The 27,968-nt window shown below is 36.9% G+C and overlaps 1 protein-coding gene across 5 annotated transcripts in view; it reads right to left on the reverse strand.

Moving 5' to 3' along the window:
* Window positions 1–4,367: 4,367 nt before the first annotated feature.
* The window catches only part of anks1b (ankyrin repeat and sterile alpha motif domain containing 1B), a 258,420-nt gene continuing 234,819 nt past the window's right edge, over window positions 4,368–27,968 (reverse strand). For 2 of the 5 annotated variants that reach the window (XM_073838818.1, XM_073838820.1), the window contains 8 exons: window positions 25,532–25,708; window positions 24,200–24,325; window positions 20,216–20,287; window positions 19,071–19,157; window positions 17,250–17,387; window positions 15,741–15,908; window positions 6,856–6,947; window positions 4,368–5,662 (listed from right to left, as the gene is read on the reverse strand). In XM_073838818.1, the coding sequence (XP_073694919.1) occupies window positions 5,614–5,662; window positions 6,856–6,947; window positions 15,741–15,908; window positions 17,250–17,387; window positions 19,071–19,157; window positions 20,216–20,287; window positions 24,200–24,325; window positions 25,532–25,708 (909 nt within the window). In that variant the 3' untranslated portion in view covers window positions 4,368–5,613. Of the gene's footprint in view, window positions 5,663–6,855; window positions 6,948–15,740; window positions 15,909–17,249; window positions 17,388–19,070; window positions 19,158–20,215; window positions 20,288–24,199; window positions 24,326–25,522; window positions 25,709–27,968 lie in introns of all 5 variants that reach the window. The other 3 variants (XM_073838816.1, XM_073838819.1, XM_073838817.1) reach the window with 2 other exon arrangements.

Consider the following 27,968-nt stretch of genomic DNA (forward strand, 5'->3'; position numbering starts at 1 on the left):
TGCAAGGAGTGCGGGGGAAATTGTTGCCGCTCCACTGTGCTCACATACCGCAGAGAGATTTTCAGCCACGTGGTAAAGTTGTGTTTTTTAAGTTTTCTATATTATTATTTATTCTTTATATATTTGTTCAATATTCGTTTACTTTACCACTGCGACTTTGTATGTTCCGGTTTTGCGCAGCAGAACTGCCTGCCCTGTTTGAAATGCCTTTGTTCTGAGATGGTGATAATAAACTTTAAATCTAACATTTTGCTATATTGATGTTTGTTTTATATCTGTGAATTGCATTGTAGACTAGTCAAGTGTTGATTTGATATATGGTTAAATTGAGTAAACACACTGTGGACCACATACCGCTTGGATATCGATGTCACTTAAAAAACTAACTTACATTTAAAAAACAAACAAACAAACAAACAAAAAACTCCAAACTTTTCTCTAAATTGTTCTGATTAAAAAAAACGAAACGAAAAAACATAAACTTTCTATTAAATACGAAATCTGGTCTATTTTAATGGCTGTAACAGTATAAGCTGTTTGGCGGAAAAAAAGACGGGCTTCGGGTCGGACTCGGGCCAAAATTTTTGATAAGCTGTCGGACACGGGCCGGGCTACAGCCTGTGCGTCTCGGACCAGGGCCGGGCTAGGGCTTAGATTTAAGTCTATGTCTACTTTAGTCTATGGTTCGCTCACCTCGCCTAACGACTCTAAAAACAGGTGAACTAATTCCAGTAATAGGATGTTGCGCATGCGCGACTGAACGAATCACTCCCCGAGACGACTCGTTTGTCCCGAGTCACATTAAAGATTCGTTCAAAATGAGCGAATCGTTCAAGAACGACCCATCACTAGAAGGAAGCAACATGTTCTGTTATTTCAAAAGTTCAATAAAAAAAATAATAATAAAAAAAGAACATTCTTCAGATACAAATAACATCATAAAAAAAAAAGATAAAAAAAGTCCATGCGCTTACACGAACTCACGGAAAGGCACGAGATCGAGCGCTTTTTGCTCTGGTGACCCTCATCATTCCTTGTCAGCATCCTACTACCGTGTTTTTGTTGTTCTTCTTCTTCTGTTTCAAGTCCGACGTGCGATATTGGACGCACAGTGTGAGCGGTAAGATCGCATAAGAGCATCGGGTCGTACAGTGTGAGAACATAAATCGTGAGCTGCGAACTTTTACACCCTGCGATTCTGTCGTGCAGTTTGAGCTAGAGCCAAGAGCAACGATTGATAATATCGCACAGTGTATCCCAGGCTTTAGATAGATCAGGACTGTAGCCACACCGAGCGCGACGCTTCCCGCCAACACAAATTCAGATTAGCTGCCGGTGTAAATTTAATCTGAAATGATGCTAAACGTCAATATTTGCTGACATTGTTAGGTAAGTACACTTTGTTCTTTTTGTCAAAGATGATAAATGCTAGGTGAGGTGCTGTTTTTGCTCCCTGCAGTTTGATTGTGTCTGTTCCTAAAGCGGTGGCCCAGTTCTCGACTCTCTCGCGTCTCTCTTTGTTCTTTTTATATCAACGTGACTGAACTGGTTGAACGATCGCAAAGCCCCCTTTATTTTGATATCGCGGTAGAAATCTATTTGGCACATCCTGTAAGTGGTAATTAATTGATCTGTAAGATAATTACATAAATGGTTATCCCCTGACGCTTCGTTTACTCAAAGGCTTCGGGATACGCACCATCTGGGACACGAGACTACAGTTATCTCATTATCTCTTTCATTCTATCTTTGTTGCGAGAACACGATGAAATGGAAAGTGAAGGATATTTCACAAAAGGTTAGGATCTTACCTTAAGAACATAATAGAAACTTTGTAATGTAAAATGCCCTTGAAAGCCCGTGTGATATACAAGGCTCTGACATAAATATGCTGTAAACACTACAGATTGTCAAATAAAACTATAAATGTCTGTTAGATATACATCTCATCGAAAAGCTTTAAGAACGTCTCTATTGTTTGATTTAAACTTTATAAAAACTCTAAAACAACTAACAAGCAGCCTTTTCGGTCTCTGTGATTTAGGTTAACGTTACAGTTCTTTAGGTTTTGCTTGTTCCGAGTCGTTGGTCTTACACTAGCTGTGTAGCTTCCCTTCGATCTGTAACTGCAGCATGTATGTGGAGAAAGAAACGAGCGCCATGGAAACAAGAGTGCACAAGAAGTGAACCGTATGTCACCCCGCCTGAGGGTGATATTATCCTGAAACGAACACTCACGTCCTTATCAGAACACATCTTTTAACACGATCTCTGGCTGTACTGAATCGTAATTTCTTGCAGCTCCCCAGAGGCCACTAATAAATACACAAACAACACGAACAATCGTTAGACATGAACACAGGACAACAGGTAGATACACAGAACCATAGATAGATAGATAGATAGATAGATAGATAGATAGATAGATAGATAGATAGATAGCAGAGCTGGGGAGTAACTGATTACATGTAATCTGGATTATGTAATCAGATTCCAAAAAATAAGTACTTGTAATTAGATTAGGCAATATAACATTTTAAAATGCTCATAATCAGACTACACTCACTTTTTATGGTTTACAGGATTAGGTATTATTTACACTTATTAATCATTTATTAATTCTTCTTAAAGAGATAGTACACCCAAAAATGAAAATTTGATGTTTATCTGCTTACCCCCAGGGCATCCAAGATGTACGTGACTTTGTTTCCTCGGTAGAACACAAACGAAGATTTTTTAAGGAAAACCGGTGCAGTCTGTCAGCCAAATAATATGAGTGGATGATGGGCACCAAACCTTACAAGTAAACAAAAACATGCACAGACAAATCCAAATTACACCCTGCGACTCGTGACGATACATTAGCATCCTAAGACACGAAACGATCGGTTTTTGTGAGAAACTGAACAGTATTTATATCATTTTTTTTTTTTTTACCTTTGATACACAGCTACGTCCATCTCTCCTGAGCACAAGTTTAGCATCCGGCTTGTGACGTGTACGCGCTCTGGAGTAGAATACGCCATTAGTCAGGTGGCGACACAGCATTTGACCACTGATTTGCAAAAATCGTTTCATTTTTAACAAGTGTTTAAACATTGTATTACTGTAACTACTGATGAACATTATTTTTTATTTAAATTATTACTCAGTAGGTTTTTTAACCCTTTAACTAAAAATGCACATTTTATAAATTCATGAACAAAAACATTTTGTAATATGATTTTGATGTATCTTTTCCATGGTAACGCAATGTCTGATTTTAAAATGGTTTCAAAGGATGAATTTTGAGATTTGAAGTTTTTAATTGATATATAATTTCTTAGGATTTCTAAAACGAAGAAAGTCAATTGTGACTAAAGTCAGGACTCCTGTTATGATGTACATTTTAGAGGTGCACTCTTGTCATAAATTTCTTTTTCCTACATAATTTGTAACACAAAAAGTAGTAAAATATCTATTTAGGAGGAGTCTTAGACCTTTCCAATGATATATAGTTTGTCATGATTAGATTAGGATTAATTTGTAATATGGTGAAGTAAATTTAGGTGTCCCACTGAGGGGACAGGTGACAGATATATTTTTGTCTTTGGGAGGCTTTTGTCTTTCAGACACATTAAATGCACAAATTCACAGAAACTTTTTTTTGGTCATCTGATCCTCTTTCACCTAATATTTTGCTTGAAGCACCCTTGAGATTTTAAAATAAATATTTTAATAATTATGCATCACATTTGCATGTTCATTGGTTCTCTTTATGGTTGCATGACATGCAGATAAACCACAAAATATTTAATATATATTTAATAAATGTTAATATTGATTTTGTATTGTTATTTATTTTTTATTTGGAATGATTTTACAATTATTTCAACTGAACATTTTTAGTGATTGAATTAATTATTAGCTTTTCATTAAACTCATAAAAACCCCTGCAGTTCTTTCACAAACTCCAGTAAGGTATAATGCACTTCATGTTGTTTATAAAAACAAATGTAATGTATTTTTTTAGGCCACTGTGGTACAAGATTATCCTATTGTGATAAAAGAGTTACGTCAAAAGTAATCTAAAAGTAATCTGATTAAATTAATTACATTACTAACTACAATTTTTGTCATGTAATTTCAAATCAGTAACAAATTACAATTTGTAAGTAATCTACCCAGCTCTGATAAATAGATAGTTATATTAGATAGCTAATTTTTTTATTATGCTTTTTATACACCCACCAATTTGGTAATTAACTGTAGAGGCTCTGTATTGAATCTTCTATTAAGACACAGATCAGCTGATATTCAAAGTGTTTAACTCCACACTCAATACAATAGCTGAACAAAAACAAATGAGAATGGCTCAGAGAAAGGACAATGGTTCTACAATCTGGATTTATTCCGTGTGCTTTGCAAGAATATAAATAAAGACCAAACTTACAAAATCTGTGTGCTGGAAGCCCAAGCCTATCTACACATATGTTAGTCAGCAATGATGTCACAAATCCACCCTTTGCTCATACCGTTTTGTGTTGCACTTTGAAATTTGGTACCTTGTTTACCAATGCAATTTATTGGATTTTTTTTTCTTCTGTCATTCTTTATAGACATTTTTCATTTTTTTTTCATTTTTTTATTACATATATGAACAATGAGTCAACAAAATATTTATTTACAGAACTGTGGCAAAATTCTACAGTGACAATGAGTGAAAATAAGACATCTGTTTTTATATTTTCATCAGGAGCCATCCACAAGTTCGCTTCCTCTGTAATACTAGAATAATATTTTTTAGTTTTCTCGGATGGCTGCGTATTCGAGCTCGACGCGTCATATAAAAATAATGTAACGTTAAGACGACATCAGACGAGAATTGCACAATAAGAAGAATAATTATATTAATTGTAAATGTTACAGTAATGGTAATACAGTTCTCTATTAAACAGTAAAATTTCTTGCCGATACATGAATATCGATCTGCGTTGCGTCGCCAATTACGTCAACGACCGTTCTGTAGTGATTTTGGCACGAGACGCGTCCGTTTTGTGGTTGTCCAGTGCAATGAGAATCCGTTCACATTGTGCATATTCATATTTTTAGATCAATAATCACAAACCAAATAAAGAAAGGAAGAAAAAACAAAGGAAAGAAAAAAAAAAATACAGCAATTCATATAAATGTCCATTTTTTTTTCCAGTCCAGACATGCCATGGACTAGATATTCGATGAAAAGTCAGTGTAGTGTGTCCGAGTCGCAGTAGCGACTTTCCCCGGTCCGTCTCTCTCGCGCGACAAAGTTCCGTTTTGGCCGCCGTCCTTCGGAACGCGATTCAAATCGCTGCCTCTTGAAAAGTGTACATTCCAATTCCACAGTCTCCTCCCATAGTTTTTTTTTAATTTTTTTTTTATGCAGTGTGTGTGTGCGAATGCATGCGAGTGTTTCGTTAAAAGGCCACGGGTCCACGTCGGCAGTCCTTGTACGCGTACGGCAAGTCCCAGACGAAAAAGTCCTCGTGAGAATCCTTACAAGTGCGATACGAGCTCCGGTGACGCTTTTAGGTTCCGTATTTGCGGTCCGTTTTTGCAATGCGTGTGAGAGTGAGGGTCCATGTTAGGGGCAGGCTACATTCTCTGAATTCCACTGTAATAGACATGGGCGTCCGCCATTGCCCTGTGAATGAAATCACATCACTTATCCAGAGTGTCCATCAAAAAAAAAGCCCCCCCTTCTCCAGTTCACACGGACTGCATGCTTTCCATCAACTACACTGCATGTCTCAGGACTGGCTCGGGTTTTCGTTCACAGGCAAAAGCAAAAAAAGGGAAAGAAAGAAAGAAAAAGAAAATACGGAAATTTGCGGAAAGGAAGGAATGCGAGCGATTCGAGAGACAATTTTTGCCGGTTGTGTCTCGTAAAGTAAGCCTTCTTTAAATGCTTAAATGCTATCTGAACAAACTTCTGCATCCACAAATTAGCTTTATGCTTCGACTGACTACAACAAGCTTGTGTGCTGTTTAAGAAAAAACAACAACAACAAAAAAAATCCCCCGAATAAGGGAGTTTAAATTACAGCAGACTTAATTTTTTTTTCTGGTACTAAAAATTAAAACTTCGCTACGAGACCAAAGAAACAACACAAGCAAAATGTCCTTCGTGTGAAGTCCAATCTCCGCTTCTATGCCAGCCGTTTCGGATGCCCCGCCTCGCAAAAATCCCTCTCGCCTTGCTAACCCTACGCTGTCTAGTCAGAAAGAAAGAAAGAAAGAAAGAAAGAAAGCAAATCCCGACTCTAAAAAAAACAACATGTGTGTTTATAAGGCTTGTAGCAGCATTACGGTTTTAAGTTGTCATTCAAGCAGTCGAGGGGGGCGGTGGGGAAAGGCTGGAGAGGCGCTTCCCGAAGAAGCCGAGGAAAGAATAGCGAGGAACGGAGGGGAGGACAAATCAAAAGAAGAGAGGGGGAAAAACTGAATGAAAAACAACCGCTTGCAACACTTTTTTGGTGTGTTTTGGAGGAGGACCGGCAGCGTTGCGGCCCTGAGGGCTGAGCGGGACCTTCCCGTATCGTGCTGCGGCCAGAGAGGTGGGGGTGGGGGGTGGGCGGCGAATGAGATCAAGATAGAGAGAGAGAGAGAGAGAGAAAGAGTGGGGCAAAAGATCGAAGGAGAGAAAAGACAGCGGCAGCGTCATCATGCAGAAGCCACGGTAAACGGGCGGGCTTGGCCGGACGGAGAGACGCGGGCTTGTCACAGGTCACTGGGCCCGTGGCTCCGTGGGGGGCCTCTAGAGGGCGCTCTCTGTAAGGCACACACACAGGAGTGGACAGTATTTTGGGTGTATATTAGAAAATAGTGGTCTCATACTTGGTGTTGGCTCCTCTTTTGGCTTCCTGTCCTGGCTCGACTATCCAGGGGACGTTGGCGTGGCCCTTTTGATCCATTGAGGGCTGCTCCATCTGAGAGGAACACGAGAAAAAGAAACAGAGCGAGGGTCAGGATGCGCTAGCAATTTAGGGGGTTAAAGGCACTCACGCTAGATCTTGCTTCTTGGCATGGGAGAAATCATGGGAGAAATTCCATTATTTCACAACGAATATTATCACGGTAGCACTTCATAGCAAGGTTCACCTAGTTAGCATCAGTTAAACAACAGGACAATTTTTAGGCTGATGGTTAATGTTTATTCTAGTGCGGTCAAAATTAGCGTGTTCCGCAGGTGATTCGTTTTTCCGGTTTAATGGCATTACAAATATTTAACATAGGGTTGGCCACCCCATTCACAACTGTTGCTTCTGTCTCTTTTTTTCTTGACAAGAAGTGTTTATTTAGTTGCACAATGACCACATCTAATGGGAAACATTGCAGAAGTGCACTCCCACTTTTGCATCCGGTGCTAGTCAAACGAGCGCAGGAAAGATATAGGTGACGAAGGAGTTTAGGCAGTCAGGTGAGATGTTGTCAGACTCTTCAGGCGCGTTGTAGCCTGTATCATTTCATATTAAAGCTCAAGTGAAACTACAAGCATGCGTGTCAGATCCGCGTCATGTTCAGCAGCGGTAGCTCTTAAAGTAATAGCAGCCGAATAAGCTAATAACCCAGCTGCTGTGTTATCTGTTAATCAAAGACCAACAGAAACAAGAGGAAATCAATAACTTTTGTCACTTTAAGGATTCATCTATATTTAATTTAGTATGTAGTGGTAGTATAAATTAATTCCATTTCTGTATATTTCCTACTTGCTGAAGGGCACAGGTAAATATGCGACCCTGGACCACAACACTAGTCATAAAGGTCATTTTTTTGCAATTGAGATTTATACATCAATTTCCATTGATTGTGTGGTTTGTTAGGATATGACTATAATTGGTCGAGATACAAATATTTAAAAATCTGGAATCTGAGGGTGCAAAAAAAATCTAAATATTTTCTTACTATCCTAATGATTTTTGCCATGAAAGAAAAAAGAAAAATCAATCATTTTGACCCATACAATCTATTTGCGCCTATTGCTACAAATACCCATGCTATAAGATATAAGATCAGGGTCACATAAGACATATATTATAATGGTTTTATGTGAAGATTGTTTTAAGTTCACTTAAATTAGTTGTTCACTTAAATTAGTTAAAGTCTAATTAATGTTAAAATTGATATCTTTCAATTATACTTTAATGTTTAATGGTTATAGTCAATGGTTAAATATTAGGGGGGGAAAAATCTTAGAGACATCAGCAATATTGGTATCAGAGATACTCACCTCCAGTCATTAAAAATAATTTAACAAATATTAAAAATATACTGTATTCATGTTGTTTCTACATTAATTTCAAGACTGAATGTGAAATCATTGCAATATGTGATTACAATGTGATTAGTTATTTTTTTAATTGATTGACAGCACTAGTTTATTCATAAATATACTAATGTAATTTTAACTGTTAATTTATGTTCATTGAAAATACATAAAACTAATTTAAATGTTAAATAAAAAAACGTAGAAATTGTCATAAATCTACATTAATAAATTCTATAAAAATAATAATAAAAAAAAATAATAAACTAAAAACAATATACCAATAAAAATAATATACCAAAATATTACAGAATTATTAGTATTTACTAGTAGTAGTAGTAGTAGTATTAATTGACCTTAGCAAAGTATGAAACAAAGTCTCAGCTTTAAAATTTTGTAATTTTTTAAAGAATTTCAAACAATAAATACCATTTTGTGGATCTTTAATGTGTCACGACAGATCACTGTAGCACCACGTGAACCAATCGTCTCTTCCTATTTACTAATAAACGTAAATAAACATCAGAAAGTATCTTGTTTTAACCATAGAAAGATGGTTCGAATCCACCATCATTAATCTACTTTTCTGTCTGGTTTGTTTGATGGACAATAATGGAAGATTCTGCTTTATGATTGGCCAGATCACCTGTCAATCAAACTGCCTGAGGTATGACATCACATTTTATTTGATTACAATTAATTCATGTTCACTTATAATACATCAACTAATTATGTATACAAAACATGTAGTAGTGTTTAGTATTATTATTAGTATAAATTATTTTTAAAAACAGAAGCTGTGGTATATAACATTATATTCTGATCATATTCCTAAAAATAACTCTTATGGAATCTGAAAAAATGTACATGCTTAAGTCTAGTGTGACCGCCTCTTAAATCAGAGAGAGATAGAGATAGAGAGAGAGAAGTAGAGAGGGAGGTGTAAGATGATTGGTTAACCACATGACAATCAGACTGTCACACCAACACAAAAACAGTGAATTAACTCCACATTACATAATTCTTATTTTAAAACCGGTAATGTCAAATTCATCTGTTATATTAAGCATCAGTGACATAATATCCATCTTGCAGATCTGCTGTGGTCAAAACTACCCTACGACTAGTACATCTTTATCAACCAATCAAAACACCGTTCCTTGTTGCCACGGCAGCTCAGCCTTGCTCCACATAAAGCTGAGCTATACGTGGCTCGGAAACGTGAATCTCTACAGGAACGAGCTCACGCACGCAAACGCACAGTCGTTTACGTCTGCGGTTGGCTTGTCTTGAGTTCTTTATCAGGTTTTTTCCATATGCAGCTGTATGAATATTAAATAACATAATCCTCACTCTGCATGGCTACCTCTGACTGCTCTCAAACACACACACACCCCCACACCAACTTCATTCTTCTCCATACCCGAATGCTTTAAAAAAAGAAACAGACGCTAATCTTATGCAATAAACCTCAAATATGAGGCATCGACCTGAAAAGGAGCTTAATGGTTTGATAACACAGCTCAGGGAACAGTGAGTTGGTGTCTTGGATAACATATTTTGAAATATTTCTATCCGTGTTTAGTCAGCTGATGTTCTGGACAGACAGACCACCGCAGGACGACAGGAAAAGAGGATTCAGATGAAGAAGAGATGAACAAACAATACAAAGAAAGTTAAATAATGAAATGAAAGCGGTTAAAGGAATATTCTGGGTTACAGAAAATCTCTATCGTTGATTGCCACAGAAAATAATTGCCAAAAAGACAATTATGTATTTAATGTGGGGCAATTTTACAGACAATTCTGATTCCCCCTGCCCCTAAACTAAAGGATGAGTTAAAATTATATTCTGTAACTTCCTTTCTATTAACTCAGCGTTTAAAAGTTTAAAATTCAGCATTTGTCAGGGAAACGTCTCATAAATAACTTAAAATTCTGTGTTTAGTGTGGAAACGTCTTATAAATAACAAGAAATTATGTGTTTGGTAGGGAAACGTCTCATAAATAATGAAAAATTCAATGTTTGGTGGGGAAAAGTCCAAAAAAATAAAAAAATAAATAAAAAATAAAATTCAGCATTTGCCGTGGAAACGGTGTCTCATAAATAATGGAATATTCCTTGTTTGGTGGCGAAACGTCTTATAAATGACAGAAAATTCTGTGTTTGGCGGGGAAACGGTGTCTCATAAATAATGGAATATTCCTTGTTTGGTGGCGAAACGTCTTATAAATGACAGAAAATTCTGTGTTTGGCGGGGAAACGTCTCATAAATAATGGAAAATTCAATGTTGGGTGGGGAAATGTCTACAAATCCCCAGAAAATTTTGCATTTGCCGAGGGAACAGTGTCTCATAAATAAGAAAAATTTTTGCATGTGGCATGGAAACGTCTCATAAATAACCTAAAATTTCATGTTTGGCAAGGAAACGTTGTCTTATAAATAATGGAATATTCCTTGTTTGGTGGCGAAACGTCTAATAAATGACAGAAAATTCCGCGTTTGGTGCCGAAACGTCTCATAAATAACCGAATATTCCACTTTTGGCGGAGAAATGTCCCATAAATAACGGAAAATTCTGTGTTTGGTGGGGAAACATCTCATAAATAACAGAAAAATCTGTGATTGGCAGGTAAAAGTCTCATATAATGGAAAATTCTGTGACTGGTGGGTAAACGTCTCATAAATGATGGAAAGTTCAGCGTTTGTCAGGGAAACGTCTTATAAATAACGAAAAATTCCATGTTTGGCCGGGAAACGTCTTAAAAAAAACCCTGGAAAATTCCATGTTTGCCGTGGAAACAGTGTCTCGTAAATAACCGAAAATTAGTTTGGCGGGAAAACAGAGTCTCATAAATATCAGAAAAACGGCTGGAAAACACTGTCTCATAAATAATGGAAAATTCCATGTTTGGCAGGGAAACATCTCATAAATAACGGAAAATTCTGTGTTTGTAGGTGAACGTTGTCTCATAAATAACGGAAAATTCGGGATTTTTCCAAAAAACATCTTATAAATAAGAGCAAAATCGGTAATTGGCAGGTAAATGTCTCATAAATAATGGAAAATTCCGTGTTTGGCGGGGAAGCGTCTCATAGATAACGGAAAATGATGTGTTTGGCTGGGAAACGTCTCATAGATAACGGAAAATTACGTGTTTGGCTGGGAAACGTCTCATAGATAACGGAAAATTCTGTGTTTGGTGGGGAAACGTCTCATAGATAACGGAGGAAATGTGTCATAAATAACGAAAAATTCAGCATTTGGCAGAGAAACGTCTCAAAAATAACAGAAAATTCCGCGTTTGGCAGGGAAAGACTTAAAAAGTAAGCGCAAAATAAAAAAACATGAAAAATGACAAAACAAACTAAAACATTAGGGCTGCCAATTTAACATTAGTGTAAATATATTTCTTTTAGAAATAAATTCATACTGTATTCACATTTTAAGTAACTGACAACCCTAAATAAAAGAAGGGGGAAAAAGAAATCAAAGAAAAGGAAAACGTTAGAAGACCTGAAATTGAACGTGGTGTGGATGATGGAGGAGTCGTGAGGTAGGAAGAAGAGGAGAAGGATGAAGAGGAGGCCGGTGCGGGGTGAAAATATGCCCCAGGGACCAGCGGCTAGAGGGGGACATGACCTAGAGGCGGAACAAAGAGGTCACAGAGGTCAAAGCTTGGGAAGGTTAACACACACACATGTATATGGGTAATTCTTTAACGATAATGGATTAAAACTGCTTTTATTTCTTTTAGATGTTGTGTTTCTTGTTAAAGACTGATAAAATACAGCTGTCAGAATCTCACTATTCTAGGCCCACCCCCAATACAGACTTCCACACTAAACTACCCAGAGTAGATAACGATTCAGGTGTTAACAATAATTAAAAGCTGTTCAGTTTTTGTCTCACACTATAAAAATATATTCAGCAAGCCATTGTAACTTACATTACATTTTTACATTACCTCATCAAAATAAGTTGAGCCATTGCAACTTTATACTATATATTATACTATATATTTATTTATTTCAAGTGGTAAAAATATCCTTATTTGAAGAATCACCCATATGCATTCAAACGCAGGAGTGGACACATGGAAATGAACAGAACAGGATGAAGGAAAAGAGAGAAGGAATTCTTTCTAATGGAGCAACACAGCGTATCATGTCCATATGGAGAGGAGGTACCTCGACATAATGAACAATTTCTCCTACACAAGGGAAAATCAATATCTGAGTACACCACACACAGCCACAGAGGATGCAGTTAGTGTTCAGGGTAACAGCGCGCGCGCACACATGCACGCACGCACACTCAGACCAACAATGGACCTTATTCACAAAAAACGAGCAGAACAGTGTGTAAATCATTCATAAATCCATTCTTACGTAAATTGTCACATAAGCACTATTCAGACGGGATTAGTTTTTCAAAAGCCTTTTGAGTTATAATTATGAACACAGGACGCCTGTGATTTCCTGTACTGATTCAAATGGGATTGTGATCTTCGTAGTTGTTTCTAAGCTCAGAGTGTACAGTATATAATCCGGATGTGGGCGTTATGGAAGTTCATGCGATGTGAGCGATTATCTATTTATTGTGATATAGGCAGTGAACCTAACTCAATAGCTTTAGTTACAAAAACTGGAAGAGCCAAAATAAAGTGTTGAGGGAAAAAAAAACATACTGCAATCACAGATATTCTTATCCGGGACGGGATTTCTCAGAGGATCCCTGATTTAGACAAAACATGGTAGGTAATTTGCTACATAATTTTGTTTGCTGCATAAGTTTGAACAGTAAAACACTTATTCGAATAGGACAACATGGCACAAGAGACTGAGAACAGGATTAGAAAATGGATTTGAACCTACAAAGCCCATTTCAGCCACATCTCTCACTGCACGCACAGTTTCGCTACACCACGCTTCCATTTAAAGTGGCATATTGGCCCAGTATTTGTATATACTTTAATAACCTAGACGCGTATTTTATGTGGCCTTTAAAACAGACAGTGAAGCATCTCATAAAAAGAAGGTCACTTCTGCAAGCTGGACGCAATAATGCAACTGTTTATTTTCAACAAGGCACCAGTCGTTTCTGTTCTGTACGTAATCCGACTCCAACAGGCTGGGTGTGTTTTATTTTTACGATTCTGGGCCTCTTCCAGAGAGTGGTAATATCCCTGTTGGTGGCAGGGGGGAAGGGAGGCACCGTGCCCGCTCTTGGGGCACTGGGACGAGGGCAGATGGAGAGGAAGGCTGCCCCGGAGGAAGCGACTTGCCGGAGCTCCGTGCAAACGGCCTTCATCAATCTCTTTCATCCTTAAACGCACTGAAGGGAGAGGAGATGGAGTGTGCCGTTTACAGATCAAACACTCACCTCTTCGTCCCTCAGGACAGGCTGCGACACGCTGGTGTGCGTACAAACAAACTTTCACCGACGGGAAGTAGATGTCTTTGAATACTGCCGAACACACATTTCTAAATATTGATTTTAAATATTGACTTGTTCCTAAAAAGATGATCGCGCAAATGCCGAAATCAATACATGGCTTAAAAGTTCATGTTCTTCTGTGCTGTTTTTAATTATCAAACTCATTTTAGGTTGAGAGCCAGACTGGATACCAAAACTTTCTAATGTCATTTACTGGAGACTTTTAGATAACTGGAAATAACAATATTGACAAGAAAACAAGAAAACAACACAGTTAGGGTTAAAAGAACATAAACTTTATGATTAATTTAAATGACAGCAATTAATCAATTAACAAGCATCATAAGATTCTAAGATGCAAAGTAAAATATGTAACACAACAATTTAATATTGAGAATATATGTGTGTTTTTCATAGTATAATTGAGGTACTGTTATAGTTTTAATAGCTTTAATTTTTCTGTTTTTGTTTTAATTTTAGTTATTTTGAAAGTATTTTTTAATATATGACTATATTCAGTTAAGGTCAAAAGTTTACATACACCTTGCAGAATCTGCAAAACGTTCATTATTTTTCCAAAATAAGAGGGATCATACAAAATGCATGTTATTTTTTATTTAGTACTGACCTGAACTATATATATTGCACATAAAAGATGCTTACAGAGAAAATACAAGAGAAAATAATAGCTGAATTTATAAAAATGACCCTGTTCGAAAGATTACATACACTTGACTTTTAATACTGTGTTGTTACCTGATTGATTCGCAACTGCTTTTTGAGATCCATCTTTTCACACTGAGGTCAACTGAGGGACTCGTATGCGACTATTACAGAAGGTTCAAATGCTCACTGATGCTCCAAAATGAAACACAATGCATTAAGAGCCGGGGTGAAAACTTTTAGAATTTAAAGATCAGAGTAATTTTTACTTATTTTGTCTTCTGGTAAACATGTACGTACCTTCTGTAGCTTCTTAAGCGCAGTACTAAATGAAAAAAATATGATATTTAGGCAAAATAAGAAAAATGCACACATCTTCATTTTGTTCAAAAGTTTACATCCCTGGTTCTTAATCAGTGAGCTTTTGAACCTTCTGTAATAGTTGCATATGAGTCCCTCAGTTCCTCAGCATGAAAAGATGGATCTCAAAATCATACAGTCTTTGTTGGAAAGGGTTCAAATACAAAAAAATTCTGAAAAACCAAAGAATTTGTGGGACCTGAAGGATTTTTCTGAAGAACAGCGGGCAGTTTAACTGTTCAGGACAAACAAGGGACTCACAATCACTAAACAAACAAACAAACAAACAAACGAAAAAACAGCTGTGGATCATTAAGGTAACAACACAGTATTAAGAATTAAGTGTATGTAAACTTTTGAACAACATCTTTTTTTATAAATTCAATTATTATTTTCTCTTGTGGACTATATGTGAAAATCCTTTATGTGAAATATCTTACTCAGGTCACTACTCTAAAAAAAACATGCATTTTGTATGATCCCTCTTATTTTGGTAAAACTATTAACATTTTGCAGATTCTGCAAGGTGTATGTAAATTTTTGACCTCAAATTTAGTTTTTATTATTTTCAGTTTTAGTTAGTTTAGTGAAATGAAATGAATGCTAATAATGTTAAACTAAATGAAAATGAAAAAGGAAGCTTTGGCAACATGAATGCTGTTCCATAAAAATATTAAGCATCAAAACACAGATTCAACACTGATAAAAATAAATCAGCATATGATTTCCCTTTTGACACACAGTGGGTCAATATCAGGTTTAAATCAATACACCAAATCAAAATGTGGTCACACATTGTAGCAGCTCAAACCAAAGACTGTCTTTCCCATGATGCATTACTCAGCTTGAGCACACACAGATATGAGTTCAAGGTGTGCAGGTTGCAGTGCAGGCACACATATGTACAGATGGATGAGGTTAGAGGTTCAGATCAGTGTATGTGTGTGTGTGTGTGTGTGTGTGTTAGTGCTGAAAGACCAAAGTCACTCACAGACTTGCGTATGTTGACGCGAGGTTTAGGGACAGGTTTGGAGGGTTTGCTGTCGAAGCTCTCAGGGAGAGTGGATGACCCGTGGCCGCTCTTTCTGGCCTGGAGGGCCAACTGATACGCCACCTCAAACGCCTGGCCCAACGTCAGGATAATCTCATAGGCCAGATTCTGCATGAAAACACACACAAACACAGAGATGATCAGAGAAGTGCTTTCAAAAATCAACTTACAATTCACACTTGTGGGGGATCTACGCCGTTACAAATCAGTTGAGAAAATGACGAAAAAGCCTTGAAGATTCGAGTACAATTTAGTGCTACTATGGTTGGCAGCATTTTACTGTTTTTCCTCCATAATTTCAGAGCTTAGTGATTTTTAAATGATTAAAAACATGCTTTAAGCATATTATCAATTATTCATGTGTTGTGACTAGCTGACGCACAGACAGCTCTGTGGTGTTACTGTGACAGACGGTAACACAGAAGACATCAAGCTTACTTAACCGACAGTTTCTTTTAAAAAACACAACCATGGCCATTTAAGCTAATGAAATGTGTAGTTTGTACTTAAAATGACTGCACAGATGCTAAAATGTGACATGTCAGACCTCTCAACTGATTTTACATATGATTGTTATAATCTCATTCTCATCACAGAAAATAGTTTAAAACATAACAGACATTAAATATACAGTTGAGGTCAAAAGTTTACATCCCCCTTTCAGAATCTGCAAAATGTTAATTATTTTACCAAAATAAGAGGGACCATACAAAATGCATGTTATTGTTTATTTAGTACTGACCAGAATAAGATATTTCACATAAAAGCGATAATCCACGATAGAAATGAATAAATAGTTGTATTTATAAAAAAAATGACCCTGTTCAAAAGTTTACACCCCCTTGATTCTTAATATTGTGTTGTTACCTGAATGAACCACAGCGGGGGTTTTTTGTGATAGTTGTTTGTGAGTCCCTTGTTTGACCTGAACAGCTAATCTGCCCGCTGTTCTTCAGAAAAATCCTTTAGGTCCCACAAATGTTTTGGTTTTCCAGCATTTTTGTGTAATTGAACCCTCTCCAACAATGACTGTATGATTTTGAGATCCATCTTTTCACACTGAGGACAACTGAGGAACTCACACTATTACAGAAGGTTCAAATGCTCACTGATGCTCCAGAAGAAAAAAAAAAAAACATGCATTAAGAGCCGGGGGTGAAAACTTTTTGATTTTGAAGATCAGGGTAAAGGGCAGTACTAAAAGAAAAAAATATGAGTTTTAGGCAAAATAAAAATGCACACATCTCCATTATGTTCAAAAGTTTTCACCCCCGGCTCTTAATGCATGGTTTTTTATATTTCTTTATAAAAAATGGTATTCTTCAGACATGCTTTGCAACACTTGCATGACCTCTGTGCATTTGTAACTAAGCTTTTACGCATGTCTCATTTTTATTTATACTTTATCAGCAGGTTCAAGAGTGATTTTATTTATTATGTGTTACTCACCACATCAAAAGCTGTAAACACATGGCAGTAATGATGGCTGGATTTCAGGTCCTTGGTGATGTACGCAAACGTAGACAGATCTTCAGGGTCCTGTGCGGCACACGAGATATTCCTGATCTCATGCTCTGCTATAATGTTCTAAACATCAGAGAGAGAAATAAGAAAGAATCAGTTATTATTTAGCAATAATATTTTTCTATTCTACATTTCTAACATGGACTGTCAAAATAAAATAATTATAAAAACTAGCTAATTGTATAAAAAGGAAATACAAGACTTATAATAGAGTGTTTTCATGACACGTCATCAATCATATTGGCTGCACTGAACATAAACAATGCAACTGAACTGAACGAAACTTGCATATTTTGCTGATTATTGCTGCTGAAAATGTTCAATTATTGTCATGTCTCGGGCTGTACTAATTGGGAGTACTATAGACTGCCTAAAGATGTAACAAATGAAGCAGAAGAGTGCAAAAAACTGTATTGAGGAACAAAAAGCATTTGTGGTTGGCCAAACTGAACCAGGATTTCCAGGGCAAGAATCTTCTTCTTCAAACACAACATTCGTGTTTGTTCCAGTCAGGTAGGTGAAATATTAGACTAATATCTTAATTAATACTGCTCGTACGTATCTTTACCACCTATTAACTTTAGTTGGTCAAACTATTGCGCTCTTTCCTGCTTACTAGGTCCTTCTCCATATGATTTTGCAGCGTCCACATGTTTTTCCATGGTTTAGACAGCATAAATTAGCAGAACAACGTATGCAGTAGTACATTAACTGTGCAATCCATCCTGCTGTTTACATCTGAGTATTGCCAATGTGGCAGTGCATCAGGGTACCTGACCAAGTAATATCTTTTCAATGTTTTTTCAGAATAATGTAATATTCTTCATCTTGATTAATTATATCAGCTGCATTTTTATTGACTGACAGCCCTAATTTCTATCTAATTAAAGGAGAAGTTCACTCCCAGAATGAAAATTTACAGATACTGTACTCACCCCCCTTGTCATCCTAGATATTCATGCCTTTCTTTCATCAGTCGTAAAGAAATAGTTTTTCTGAGAAAAATATTTCAGGATTTTTCTCCATATAGTGGACTTCTATGGTGCACTGAATTTGAATTTCCAAAATGCAGTTTAAATGCGCATTCAAATGACCCTAAATGTGGATGTAAATGACCCCAGTCGAGGAAGAAGGGTTTTAGCTTTTTTTTTAATACTTTTTAACAGTCGTCTTGTCTTGCTCTGCCTGAACTTTTTTTTCGGTTCATGACAGTTAGGGTATGTCAAAAAAATCCCATCTCATTTTCTCCCTCAACTTCAAAATCACCCTACATTGCTGTTTCACGGGTGTTTGATCTTCTTTGCATGTTAACTTTGCAAACACTGGGTCGGTACTTCTGCAGCGATGATTTTGAAATGAATTTTGAAGTTGAAGGTGAAAATAAGATGGGAGTTTTTCGACATACCCTAACTGTCTTGAACCGGAAAAAAACATAGTTCAGGCAGAGCAAGACAAGACAAGCGTTTGACGTTAGAAAGTCATTTGAAGCCGCATTTAAACTGCATTTTGGAAGGTCAATCTTGGGGCACCATAGAAGTCCACTATATGGACAAAAATCCTAAAATGTTTTCCTCAAAAAACATAACTTCTTTACAACTGAAGAAAGAAAGAGATGAACATCTTGGATGACAAGGGGGTGAGTACATTATCTGTACATTTTTGTTCTGAAAGTGAACTACTCCTTTAAAGAAAATGAAAGCTATGATTACAGCCCATGTATAAACTGAGACTTGAATTGGTGATTACCTTGTTAGTGGCATCAATAAACTTGACGCCCTTATAGGAGACAGACAGTACTATGGTGGGGATCTTCTTCATCTGTTCTGTAGACTTCTTACAGAGAGGATGAGAAAAGGAGAGATCAGCAGACAGTCTTACATTCTCCGACATTAACATTCATGAGGCCTCATCACACACTGACTGAGATCTGCTTAATACAAACTCAAACACACGCTAAATTATTAACACGTAATGTCATTCAGTCCCCTGCAATAACCCAGATAGCGTGGCGTCTCAAGAGACAAACAAAAAGGGCCGAACTAACATTGTGCGCTGTTTAAATTGTGGCCTTATTGGGTTTGAAAGTGCAAAATGGTTTCAGCTAATTCGTTCAGATGCAAAAAAACCTCTCTAAAACCAGCAAGCCAGGCAGGGTTGGAAGACCACCTCTGGCTGCGGGGGCATAAATCACATGTGGTCGAGGACGGTGATGAACTGCAGAGAATCAGAATTCATTTTCATATCTTCCTACGCTGTCATATCAGTTGTCAGAGTGGAATATAGATTCATCTGGACCTCATTTCCCCCCTCGATCTCTCTCTGTCAGTGGTTTCCTGTGCATTGGCGACTCTCTACTGTTCTGTACCTGTCAAAATATTCGTCTTAAAACAAAAAGCGAGAGACAGAGGGCCTACATTTACACCCTCTGAATGTATTAATGCGTTTGTGAGGAACCAAGGAGCGGCAGGTCTCAAACTCTTGAAACGGCAGAAAGAGAGAGATGGAGAACAGATGGTGTTTGACATGAATACAAAAACAGAGCGGGCGAACTGTCCTGCCGTGTTAAATAATCTCATGACAATGGGAGGGCCGGGGCCTTTGAGGTAGAGAAGGTATTTTGAGGTAAAGCGTGGTCAGAGCGTTCATATGCTGTGGGAAGTAGGTTATTTGTACAATTATGAGAATTCAAAAAGTCATAATTGGCTCTAATATTATTTTCTTTCACACTGCCTTGCGAGCGTGTTAATCCCTAGTACACTGTGTTCTCACTTAGTCTTTTGAAGACGGAGAAATTTCCTGTTTTCTCAATGACTGTGTCATAGTGACCTGAGGGCAGCGGGAGCATGACTAGACAGATCGTTTAGTGGTTGCCGTGGTAACACAACTCTTACCCTCATTTTTGCGCAGGCATCGTGCGTGGACTCTGTACCGCGCAACTCCTTCACCAATATAGAGCCCAGATACTGCAGAACAAACACACACAAGCAGAAAATGACAAACACATTCATTTTATTAACTCTAGAATTTAAATTGAATTAATATTGGAAATTATTATTATTATATGTTTTACATTTTATTTTTTTCCTACTTTTTAATAATATCTTTTCATTATATGTATTATGTATTTAATAAAAAAAAATAGACGTGTATATATTTTTTTCTTAAATTATGGGTGTTCACTATAATTCATATAAAATTATAATTCATATAAAAATTGACATACTATTATGCAACTTTATTATTATTATTACTAACATTGTTGTTATTATTATATATGGGTGTTAAATTGTGTTTTTGTAATTTATTTATTATTAATATTATTTATTTATTTTTATTTGATTTATTATGTATCAACAAAATAAGCATTTTAAAAATAAATTATGGGTTTTCACTATAATTTATAGCAAAAATTATAATTCATAGCAAAAATGTACATACTATTATACAACTTTATTATTATTATTATTATTATATATGTGTATTTTAAATAGTATTTTCCTTACTTTTTAATATTATTAATATTGAACATTATTATTATCATTATTATTAATTATTGTAATACTTATTATAAACATAAAATATCTCTATTCTTAAATTAGATATTTTAATTTTATTATATAAATGTATTATTACTCTTTCAAACAACAATACTTTTATTATTTTCATGATGTTTTTTAACTATACATATCTTTTTTCTTTATAAATGATGTGTTTTCAGTAAAGCAAGTTTATAATTTGAAAAAACTGACAATATTACACAATTATATAATTATTGCAATCTTTTTATTATAAAATAAAATCTTCCTCTGTATATTAATTCATAAATTAGATATTTTAATACTATTATATAAATGTATTATTATTATTATTTTATTATATAAAATATTTATATTTATTCAATATTTATTACATATCTAAAAAAATCTTTAAAAATGTTAGGTTTTCACTAAAGTTTCACTAGTTCTATAATTTTTATCAAAAAAATTACATAATACTATACAACTATTATTATTAATAATAATACTAATATTTCATAAAAAATCTCTTTATATTAATTTGTAAAAATATATTACAGTATATATTTTATAAATATATAGAAATGTATTATTGCTATTCTAAATACTAATAATACTTTTAATACATTTATTATGTATTAAAAAAATATATACATTCATTTTTTCATTTATAAATTATGAGTTTTCACTAAAAAAGCTAGTATTAAAGTATTAAACTATTTAGTTTTACATAAGCTTGTGCATGCAAACCTATTTGCATGTAATACTAGCCAAAATTGTAAATGTGTGTGGTCAAATGTTAAAGTATTCATGGCCCTGACAAGTCAACCTCAGTACGTTCCCTTGCTTGCCAAAACTACATGATTTGGACAACTGGATATTTTCGTCAAGTAACAATATGTCTGTCTCATTTAAAAACAGCAACAAAATCTTGATTTTAAGGTGTATCTTTCCCACCAGTAGGTGCGCACAGATTGTCCCTCACTGTGAGTACAACTGTCAGCTACATCAATAACTGAATGGATATACAGTCGTGTACAATGAAGTGTGTAGGAAGAGATCGGTCGGAAAGAGCTTGGTTAGTGCTGTGATCTGTTGAAGTGTTACGCTGCACTGCTGGGTATCGGACAAGGACAACCTTGAGAGCCAGCGGGCTGTGTTTCACATGAAAGCAATCTGGCATCTACCATCAGGATGCGTGACAGTGTTTTGTAAAGCACTGAGCGTGAAAACCCAATCATCTTACGACTAGATGAGACCGAAATGTTGATTACCAAGGCGGGTCGATGGTACAGTCACGTTTTCAATCATAAAATAACAAGCATATCATTTTCAAATCCACTCTAGAACAATAATCACACTTAAATGAGATCCTAATATTTAAAAAAAATATTTAGAATTAGATTTATCAGGGTTTCCGCGGGGCATTAAAAAGCATTAAAAGTCATTAAATTGATTTTGCGAAAATTAAGGCCTTAAATGGCATTAAAAAGCATTAAATTGTTTTGTACAGGCATTAGAAATAGCGCGAATGAAGCGGTGCGCATTGAGCGTTTTAAGCGATTGCCGCGCCATTCGCGCGAGTTCAAAAATCTGAACTTTGGCGAAAAGTTACTTCCGCGCCGCGTTAACCAATCAGGAGCTTGCTCTAGTAGTGACGGTGGCAGAAATCCGAAACAACAATGGAGGACAAAATCACCGTTGCTGTCTGTGGTTACTCGGAGCTGTACGATACATCTTTGGACTTTTGTAGAAACAAGAATAAAAAGGATCTTGCTAGGAAGAAAGTGAGTGAAGAGGTCGGACAATCTGGTAAATTTAAAAAAACGCTCTTTACTCAATTTGACCTACATATACATACATATTGAGACTACAAGCAAGGTAAAGCTGGCAAATTGAGCTCATTCACCTATTTTACAACTACTTTCCCGCTGACGAGTGGCAGACGCCCCTGCCATGACGCGAATTCGCGTCTGTTGTGAAGAAAATGTCACGCGCCAATGACGCGAATTTTACCGCGCGAATGGCGCGAGTAAACTCAAATGTTCAAGCGGTCAACTACGCGCGAATAGCGCATTTTTTCCGCGCAAGTCGCGTCCGGTGTGAACGCACCATAAGGCTGATAATACACAGGGCAACTTTTTCGGGCAACTTTTTTTACGCAATGTTGCTTGGGCACTTTCCCATTGAGAATGGGTAACACGTTTCTATCTGGATAATTTAGATCAGTTGTGGGTCCTGTATCGCACCTGGCTGCCGATTCACGGCACCATTTGCCAAAGTTGCCCGGCAACATTGCTCAAAAAGTTGCCCAGTGTATCATCAGCATAAGAGTTCAAAGTTTCTGAAATTTTTCTGTTCCGAATGGATATTTGAAATTTTGAAATCTGCAAATAAACGCTGACATTTTAAGCTGTCTCCTGATCCATTTCTAATTATGTTCAGCAGAGTAATGTATGTTCATTGTTGCCTCATTGTAAGACCGCATGAAAAAAATGCATTATAATATACACGCATTCATACACAGCCGTGTTAAGTTATTGATTGCGTATGGCATTAAAAATGTTAGAAATGGCATTAAAAAGGGCATTAAAAGGCATTAAATAAGATTTGAAAATCCTGCAGAAACCCTGTACTAAATCTTTATTTATTTTTAATATTTTATTTTATTTAAATGCTTTATTTAGTTTTTAATTATTTTAACTATTTATTTATATTAGACAGGTAGAAAGGTATTCGAGTAATAAAACACCAATAATGAAAGTATAGTTTTTGTGCAGATGTTTGTCATGGAAGAGTCCAATTACTGACTTAAAGCGCCATGAGAGTCACGAACATCATCGTTTAAGTCTAATATCAATCGATTTTGCAACATGTTTTACTTCTAGTGGGATAATCATTGATCCACAGATCTATCCGTTCCTTCACGGCTCAACACTGGGAATAAACTCTTGACCTTTGGCCTCTGCGGGTCCGTCACACTTACACGCATGGATTCTGTTCATAAACTCCATCAGTGTTTTTGGCACAGGAGAATAAGCCAATCAAATTTACATGGCTGTTGCTAGGAAACAGAGTGGGTTTATGTAAGCTAATACTAGAGATACTCGGGCCCAGGGAGAGCTGAAAAAAGCTGTATTGATTGAAGGTTAAAACACCATTATTCACCACTGAATAACTAAAGGACGAGCAGATAGCTTTCACGTTCGCTTTTTTCTTTCTCTATCTGATGGCTTACAGGAGGCCTCCAAGGCCAAACCTGCATCGAAAATCTTTGTACGCTTGTGTTTTTGCTTTCTTTAGGTTTGTTTTTGTGAGGAAATCTGAGAAACATTTATTACTCCTAACACCCACACTTACATATGCTTCGTAGTCACATGACTGGAATATAAGCTTCTCAGGATGGTGTTGCCAGTACTGCACCGGCGTAGATGACGTCGCCTCGTTCGGTGGCCGTAACGTGATTGGCTCGCACCATTCCCCTTGCTGAAAAGAAAAAACAAACGTTAGTAATTAAATAAAGATCCAGCGTTTAGATTCTAATAACAAAACCACTTAGTATCTATTGATATTTTAGCATTTTAAAGGGATAGTTTACCCAAAAAATGAAAATTCTGTCATTAATTACTCACCTTTGTGTCATTACAAACCTGCAAGACCTTTGTTCATCTTCAGAACACAAATAAAGATATTTTTGATGAAATCTGAGAGCTACAAGAATACTTTTTGTGCAAAAAGAAAACAAAAATAACATTTCAGTCTTCGATATGCGATTACGGGAGTATCATGATGCATGCGTGTGGTGCTGCTGACGCAGGAACTGGCACTGACTGGCATGGAATAAAATCATTATTTTTGTTTTCTTTGCACACAAAAACTATTGCCGTAGCTTCATAAAATTAAGGTTGAACCACTGATGTCAGATGGACTGTTTTAACAATGTACTTACTACCTTTATGGGCCTTGAATGTGTCAGTGTTGCTGTCTATGCAGGGTCAGAAAGCTTTCGGATTTCATCAGAAATATCTTAATTTGTGTTCCGAAGAACGAAGGTTAAGTAATTTTTGACAGAATTGTTATTTTTGTGTGAACTATCCCTTTAAAGGTAGGGGTTTACACAACACTGTTTTGAACAAAAATGTAAACTTTTTACTTAGGTTGATATTTAATTCAATGTTACTAGCTGTTTCTTTGTCATTTTTGTGAAATTTACTAGCAATTTCCGAGTGAAATGGTTTCGCCATCAATTTTCTCTCAGTGTTGTTGCGAAGCAGTTCAATTCAGCTTTTTCCATTCATTCTAAGGCCTTTTTCTCCCTCTTTCACTCTTTCTTTGTCTCTCTCTCCCCCTCTGCGATGATATATGGAGCCACAGGGCAGGAAAACCCGATAAAGTGTAAAAGAGGAAGAGGACGTAAGGGTTCTTTGTAACCTTCTGTCATTACATTTGGTGCAATAACTCATTCTGTTCACAGTCACTGCAAAACACGCAGGCACACACATCACTGATAAGCTCACAATGAGAGATCACAGCCACGACACATTCACAATCACATACAGGCACACCACAGCGCTGATTTATCGGGAAGCTATCCGGACATAAAGGTGCACGAAGCACAATTGATCACACCAATACAGGAGGACAGAGGAGAGTAGTGCACTTGACGCAAGTGCACTAACTCACCATACTGACTTGTGCCATCTGTCTCTCAAGTTTGGAGCGCGGCACGTCCTCGAAGTAGTTGTCATTGCGTCTGCGTCTGGCGTCGGCCTGCATGATGAGATGCTGGACGTCCAGGGAGCCGGCGTTGGGGTAGGCCTGACTCAGAGACGGTGACAGCTGAGGTGGAGTGTGGTTCCCGGTAGGCTCCTGCGGGAGGGCAATGGAGAAAAGGTTTTGGGTGGTTAGTAGAGCAACTACCTTTGAGATAAATGTGGATGCTAACGGATAGCCTTCTCTAGGGAGACTCTCATTGGAGGTCCAGCTGTGTGCCAGTTATTGCTTTGTGTTTGAATACATTTTTTAGAGTGTGTTCACACTTGTAGTTTGGTTCGTTTGGTTCATTTGGTCCAGACCAAAAAAAAAGATACATTTGGTCCTGGCTTAGTGTTCACATTGCCATTTTTGACAACAAACCTAAAGATACCAAACCTAAAGGCGTAGTGATATGTTCACAACCTGATTGGTCGGGATGAATGACGTACATTTTGTGAAGAAACTCACTAAACACTCCAAACAAAAGGAAAAGATGCGTTCGACTTAAAGTAGCGCTGTGGGTTTGACAGCAAAGTACCCATTCATTGATCATCTGCTCAAGTCGAATACACCTAATTCTTTCTTTTTAGCGGTCTCCGTCCGCTTCCAAACAAACTCTGATGCAGTTTGAATAAAATATGAATGCAACACAGACCAAATACCGGTGCGCACCAGGGTTTGGATGGCAGCGTTCACACTTACTAAAGTGATCCGCACTAACAGAGCAATCGCACCAGAGTTCGTTTTAATCTAACTAAACATGTGTGAACACACCCTCATCGGAGTTCTAGCTGTGTGCCTGTTTTTGCTTTGTGTTTAAATTAATTTTTTAGGATGTGTTCACACTTGTAATTCAATTTGTTTGGTTCATTTGATCCGGACCAAAAAGGAAAATTATACATTTGGTCCTGGTCTGCTTAGCGTTCACATTGGAATTTTTGACAGCAAAACTAAAGATACCAAACCTAAAGGCATAGTGATACATTCACAACCTGATTGGTCAGGTTGAATGATGTATATTTCATGACGGAACTTACTGAACACTGCAAACAATAGGAAAAGATGCTTTCGACTTAAATCGCTTTATGTCGAATACACCTAATGCTGTCTGCTAAACTAAGCACGCTCGTTGCATGTATATTATTTTATTTTCACCACCTGCAAACTCACAAAGAGCTCATAAAAAGCATTTTACCTCCTCGTTGCTCCACGTTTGCCCTCTGCTCATTTAGTTTTGGATATACAGCTTGTTCTCTTTGTGAAATCATGTCGTGTAGAGTAGCATTTTGTCATTACTTTCTGTTTTTGGTTAATTTAGAAGTATTTGGTCTGTGTTGCGTTCATATTTCATTTGAACTGCACCAGAGTTCTTTTGGAAGTGGACCAAGACCCATCTTTTTAGTGGTCTCAGTCCGCTTATTAGGTGCACACCAGGGTTCGGATGGCAGCGTTGGCAGCTGATTGGTCGGGTTGAATGTCGTTTATTTTGTGACAGAACTCACCAAACATTCGAAACAAAAGGAGAAGATGCAGTCGACTTAAAGCGAATTCACCTAATGCCGTCTGATGGACTGTTCCGTGTATGTGATTTTATTTTTACCACCTGCAAACTCACAAAGAGCTCATAAAAGGCATTTTACCTCGTCATTGCTCCATGTTTGCCCTCTGCTCATTTTGTTTTGGATACACCGCTTGTTCCCTTCGTGAAATCGTGTGACATAGCGTAGCATCTTGTCATTACATCTTGTTTTTAGTTCGTTTGGAAGTTTTTGGTCCGTGTTCTGTTCATATTTGATTCAAATCGCACCAGAGTTTGTTTGGAAGGAGACTGAAATTCATCTGTTTAGTGGTCTCAGTCCACTTCTTTAATGCACACCAGGGTTCGGATGGGAGCCTTCACACTTACTCAAATGAACCGCACTAACAGAGCAATCACATCAGAATTTGTTTTAATCTAACCAAACATAAAAAGTGTGAACACACCCTAAGTCATCTGACCCACTTTTTAATATAAGCTGTGGTCCAAAGAAACTCTGATTTCGATTACTTTGGACTGGGTTTTGTATCGATTGGACTTCTGGAAAAGAGCCTAAAGAGGCTCTGCTGTTTGAGAGCAGCTGTGTGATCCAGCCTGGAAGATCAAGTTAAATCCCTGGAGCGGCTCAGAGCATAAGACTGCCATCGGATAAGTCCAAATCGCACAGAAAGTGACATTTTCTGTTTTTTTTTTAAAACTAAACTTACACACGCATGCACACTAACGTAAAATACAGCATTTATTATGGGTGACATTTAGGATGAACATTACATTTATCATTGCAAGGTGACTGAAAACATAGCAGACATATTGTGAGGGAAACAGGAAGATTTGTTC

This window comes from Garra rufa, chromosome 4 (genome assembly GCF_049309525.1).
Source record: "Garra rufa chromosome 4, GarRuf1.0, whole genome shotgun sequence".
In the NCBI taxonomy this organism is placed as follows: domain Eukaryota; kingdom Metazoa; phylum Chordata; class Actinopteri; order Cypriniformes; family Cyprinidae; genus Garra; species Garra rufa.